Here is a 5888-nt window from a genome sequence, read left to right as displayed (position 1 = left end):
GCGTAGAAACGCATTACAGACGGTGCATGATTTGTATTGGAAAATGTCATTGAAACACCTCCATGACATAAGTGCAACAAATATGTCCTCAAAGCTGCACGTAATTCAGTTTTAGGTGGCCTACCATATGGCGACCTCTGACGGTCACATGCTGCACTGCAGTCACTCAGGACTAAAAAAAACACTTCACTGATCCTACAGCTCTGATGATGTCAGGGGTCTCAGCTGAATAATAATGCATTTCCAAAGAATCGCGTTTAGCTCAAAATATTTGCAATAAATTGACAGTGACGCAGTCACTAAAAGGGTACAATGAAATAACAGAATCGACTGGAAAAGGAGTCATCCGAACCCGATGTGAAGCTACAAGCATGCAGCAGTGACATTTGACTATATGGAAAAGGTAGAGATCTATTCTCAGTATGACAAAGAACACTGAATGAGTTTTCAAAAACGTTTATTCCTTATCAAATACAATTAAATAAAATCATGTGTTAAAGTTGCATTGCGTCAAGGTCAGGCCATTTCCAAGATGTTTGCAGTCATGTTCTTACCAATTAGTTAAGCATAACTAACTAGAAAAATATACATTCTCCCTTTCCAGGCCTGATTTTAAAATCCCAAGACATTTCCAGGTTCTCCAGGAGTGTGGGAACAATGTTGATTAAACACAAATGCATCCATTAAAAGCTATTCTGTGTTCAAGAGTAAGTCCAAATAACTTGACAAGGATTATTATTATTATTATTATTACTACAAGGAAAGACAACATATCATTTACAATCCAAATACAGCAAAACTCATACATTCAATATGTTACAATAAAGTTTTATACGTACAAATCCATTAATGCAGTTTTTACACAAAAGAGCTTACAAAGCAACTACCCAGTCTTTAAAAACCAGTAGGTATCCTTTAGAGGCCATTCTCAGAGACACTGAAGGACGTTGTTGAGATGGGCTGAGAGGTCAGCGCACTTTTTCGTGAATTTTCAAATGGAAAGTCCCTTTCCAGGATGCCAGCTTCCACAGAGGAAGCTCTCACAAGCCGATGACACCTTTATGCTTCTTTGTATAGTCAGTTATGGGAATCTGTACACCCCTGCATTAGACCCCCACTGGCTTCCACACTGGGTCACGAAGTGCACATCAAAGAGCAGACATAGAAACTGGAGATGAGATCGAACATGGTGGGAGCACCAGCCACACTAGTGGGAGAGACTTTACCAGTCGGTATACACACTGTATAGTGTTTTAGTATCCATAGATGTCATTGTCCACCCATCCGGCTTCTACCGCCGAGGAGCTCCGGCAGGTCTCGTAGATGTCATTAGTGACAAAACCGCACTGCGCAGGGCGGCTCGGGATATTCTCATAGTCCTCAAACTGACTGATTGTGGACGTCACACTAAATGTTCTGTTAATTTCAGAGCTCATGTACTCCAGATGAGCTCCAGACTGGTTGAATTTGTCAGTGTGTTTATAATCATTCTGACTTTTTGGAGCTACTGGACGCACCCACTGTCCTGGCACGGCATAGGTTTCATTCTGTTCTTTTCTCCTGCAAAGACGCAGTCAGAGTATTTTATATGGCAGGATGACAGACAAAATAGTTCATAGAGAATAACAAACTAAGAAATGATTAAAAAAAAATTGCAGTGCGTTACACACCTCTTCGACATGACTCTGAAACAGAAAACCCCCGACACCACCAATATCAACAGCAGCATTACAGGCAGAGTGGCGAGGAGGATGTAGTAAATATTAGTGTCATCTGAAATAGAAACTAAGACAAAGTCCATAATTACTATAAAAAAATGTAATATCCAGAAGACAATCACACGTATACATTAGATAGCTAGATAGATAAGACAGATATTGGTTTTTCAACCAATATTCAATTGACCATTCTTTTCTCAAAAAATACCAGATGACTCAGAGAGTTCAGTTTTTATCCTGTCATTGTCCACTGTAATGGGCGGCTGCTTTGGCACCAGAGTCAGGTCATCAGTACCTAAAAACAATTACAGATCAAATCACTGAGCATGATGAATAAGCATTCATGGTGTTTGGCCTTGATGATTGACCTATTATGGATTTTGAGCTGGACTATGGCGAGCAAAAGTATAATTCCACTTCCACCACTAGAGGTCATCAAAAGCATTATTATTTGTCTTTTTAAACTAATAAATCACCCCAAAATTAAAATTCTGTCCTTATTTACACATCCTCTTGTCCTTTTAGACCTATATAATTCTATACATAATTTTTTCCATGTAATTACATTGAACGGGAAACTAAATTATTATTTTAGTATTTGTATTATTTTACTATTATTTATATACTATTATTATGTATAAATATTTTGGATTACCTTTTATTTAATTTTTTTTAAGCTTTTGTCTTTTTAATTTTATGCTTTTGTCTACTGATTTTTATTTTAACATTTCTATTGAGCTTTAGTTTTTCATCTAATATTTATTTTATTTAATCTTTATTTCAATTACTGAAAAGGATTTTAAATAGTTTTAGTTAACGATAATAACACTGGTAAATAATAAGAGAGTTTACACTTTATGGGGAACTATCCCTTTAATCTTCAAGTTATGTGGGCTATAGTTTTGTTTAATCTGTAATTAAAAGTACTATAAAAATTATAGGTACTATAAAACTACTAATATTTCACAATAATTTAGACACTTTCATATTAATGTATTATATATTAAGTAAAACAGAAGATTATTAGAACCATTATTGTGTCAGAACAAAAGTAGCAAATGCACCAGATAAAGCTTAAGGATTTGTTTACCTGTGAGTGTAGTGAGATTTCCTGCTGGAGTGGGGACAGGATGCTTCTCTAAACACATACAGAGGCGGCACAGTTTACATTTCAAGTTCTCTTACATAATATGTTTACACTAAAGATGCTTGTCTCAGATTTGTTGCCTATTAAATATCTAAATGTGACAGCTAAGATTAACATAAGCAAAAGCCTACCGTCTGAGTACTTGCAGATGAAATTATTCTTGGAATTGCAGTTGTAGTCAGTCCACTTGAACAGGTTGTGCTCCCTCTGGCCAGCAGAAGATGAGGGCCTGTAGAATAACGCCACACACTGATCAAGGCCACACGAGGGCTCTGTCGCCAGCCAATTCCTGGAAACACAACAGACTCACTGAAAATTCAGTTTTCTGTATCACATTTACTATTTTGCTTTCACTAAAAAGTGGTAGTTCACCAAATCAGAAAATACCTTCATAAATCAGAAGACTTAGAATATAGAATACATTAATTGAAAAAAATAATATTATTTTTATACTATTATAGTATTTAGTTTTAATTTTTATTTTCAATTAGCTTTTATTTTTACACTGTCAGCTTTCATTTTAATTTTAGTTGGAAGTTTTAGTAATTATGTTGTGCTTTTGTAATTTTTTAAATATTTCTATTCTATACACATTCACATTTTAGTATTTTGCTTTCACTGAAAGAACAGATCACCAAAAATAAAAATTCTGTCATCATTTACTTACCATCACGATTCAGAAGACTTAAAATACAGAATACATTAATAGAATATAGAATTATATTTATATACTTAGTTATTTTTTTCAAATATATATATGTTTTACATTTAGTTTTCATTTTAAGTTCTAGTAATTTTGTGCTTTTGTCATTTAAAAAAAAATTCTATAGCTTAAATTGTTTTATTTCCATTTGATTAATTTTAATACTATAACTTAGTTATTTAAGTGACTTGCCAAGGTAACTTTTATATTATTAATATGTGTATTATATACAGTCCCCTCCATAAGTACTGGAACAGTAAAGACAAAATTGCTCTGTTGGCTGTGGAGTCAACACATTTGAAAATATGATTAAAAGATGAATATGAGACAAAATTACAGAATGTCACATTTTATTATCAGCCGTTTCTACACATATATGTTTTACCAAATAAAAAGAACAGCACTTTTAGAATTCATCCCACTCATTGATGTGAGCATAAGTATTGGGACAGTTGAACATAAGGCAGATCAATTAGTTGCAGATCAATTTTATGACATTTTTGAGAAGAAAAGTCATCACAGGAATGACATGAGGATGAAGGAAATGATGAAAGAATTTTAATTCAATCAGTTGTCAGAATATTTCAGGATGTTATTACTGCAAATATCCTACCTGAATGTGGCCTTACTGTAATCCAACCAGTAATACTGTGATGAACACTCAGCATTATATTGTGGGCTTCTTCGTAGCCCAATCCAGAAGTCTCCATCAGAGGCCCTGAGCTCCTGAACAAATCTCTCCACCAGACGCTGCTCATTCTCGGTCTCAATGCTGAGCAGCTCTCCATCATCCTCCCTGCATTTCTGTCTGGCTGCCTCGAAGCTCGCTCTGAGCCTGCTGTCCTGGAAGCTTGTGATCTTATAGCAGGGCTTCTCTGTCCCTCTACGACATATCCTGTGATCTGCAAACCACATCACCAAAAAGCACTGATGTTGAACCTAAAGTACTATTATGGAAATACTGTAAGAACCGTTATAGGAAAGTTGGCACAGGGACATATACGAGCAAACCAGGAGGACTTCCACAAATCCTCTCAAGCAAAGTCATGTGTGCGACAGCCATCAGCCATATCCTCCCTGACTAAAAAACAGCTGTGACCCAAATATAAAACCCGCAAACTGTACATAAACACACCACTGCACACAAAGATAACTCTGTGGTTAAACGTTTGTTCGCTAAATATGGTTCTTCAACACAAAAACTTTGTTTAAAAAGACTGCACAGTCTCTTCCCCGAAACAATCGTATTATTAGACTATTATTCTTAAATATTGTGCATTTAAGATGCATAAAACCTCTAACGGAGTAAGATCATTTGAATATCACGGTGTATGAACCGACATTTTACATAAATAAGTACAAACTCACCACCGAGCGCGCTCGATGCGCAGCAGGGATGGAAACAAACTGCCAAAACAGTTCCGATCAGTTTCATGAACTCCATCTCTACATAGTTTCAATGGGTGTGCGATTGCAACGACACGACTGTTTCTAGATCCTAGCAAAACGTCCCGCTGTCAGACGAAACAAACGCAGGCAAGTTTTCGCTGTGACTCGAGAAAGGCTGATTGAGTCTCGGAACGAAAGCGTCTGCTGCTGCCACGAACTGCTGGAGCTGTTTTTGCTCTCCCACTCATTACGTGTGAATTTTAAAAGTGTTCCGAAGTAGGCTACTTTTTCTTTTTGTTTGTTCGCTATGTTAAATACACATAAGTAAATTAGTTAACAAATGTATAAAAGATTAGGATAGAAATGCATTTATGTGTGTTTACTTATTATTTACATGTAACTTTGGAAGCCAGTGTGTGATTTTCATTTAAAGGAATAGTTCACCCAGAATTAGAAATTTGCTGACAGTTTACTCAACCTCAGGCCATCCGAAATGAGTTAGTTTCTTCATTGGAATGGGTTTGGAGAAATTTCATTTGAACGCATTGCATCTCTTGTTCACCAAACAGATACTCTGCAGTAAATGGGTGCCGTCAGAATGAGAGGTCAAACAGCTGATAAAAACCTCACAATAACCCATACAACTCCAGTATATCAATTAAAGTCTTGTGAAGTGAAAAGCTGTATGTTTGTATTAAAAAAAAATGTAAAAGTAAAGTGTTTTAACATTAAACTGGTCAAAATACCATAAAAGAGTCCATAATCCATAATAACACTTCCTCCAGTGGGAAAAGTCCCTCTCCTGTTGTCCTCTCACCTCACCTCCCACCTTGGACTGCTTGATCTGTGCAGATTTCTCTCCTGATTCAGGCAATATGACTCTCTCACTGGAGAAAGCAATATTATGGATAGAGGACTTGTTTTTTAGCAA

General features: G+C 36.1%; 1 protein-coding gene across 3 annotated transcripts; it reads right to left on the bottom strand.

Moving 5' to 3' along the window:
- Nucleotides 1–440: 440 nt before the first annotated feature.
- LOC306851068 (layilin-like) lies at nt 441–5240 on the bottom strand. 3 transcript variants are annotated; one of them, XM_079387125.1, is made up of 7 exons: nt 4937–5240; nt 4182–4470; nt 2997–3154; nt 2809–2856; nt 1927–2013; nt 1671–1785; nt 442–1560 (listed from the first exon to the last, which is right to left on the bottom strand). In XM_079387125.1, exons 1-7 carry the CDS (start codon nt 5010–5012, stop codon nt 1254–1256), a joined length of 1080 nt encoding a protein of 359 aa, XP_079243251.1. In that variant the 5' UTR covers nt 5013–5240; the 3' UTR covers nt 442–1253. The 3 variants fall into 3 exon arrangements, with proteins under 3 accessions (XP_079243253.1, XP_079243251.1, XP_079243252.1); XM_079387126.1 differs by having other exon boundaries at nt 1671–1773; nt 4937–5210; XM_079387127.1 differs by lacking the exon at nt 1927–2013 and having other exon boundaries at nt 441–1560; nt 4937–5225.
- Between the last annotated feature and the right edge of the window lie 648 nt (nt 5241–5888).

Source organism: Barbus barbus (genome assembly GCF_936440315.1).
Source record: "Barbus barbus genome assembly, chromosome: 31".
Lineage (NCBI taxonomy): Eukaryota > Metazoa > Chordata > Actinopteri > Cypriniformes > Cyprinidae > Barbus > Barbus barbus.
Note: the sequence above shows the minus strand (reverse complement) of the source record. Positions and strands in the feature narration are given on the sequence as shown.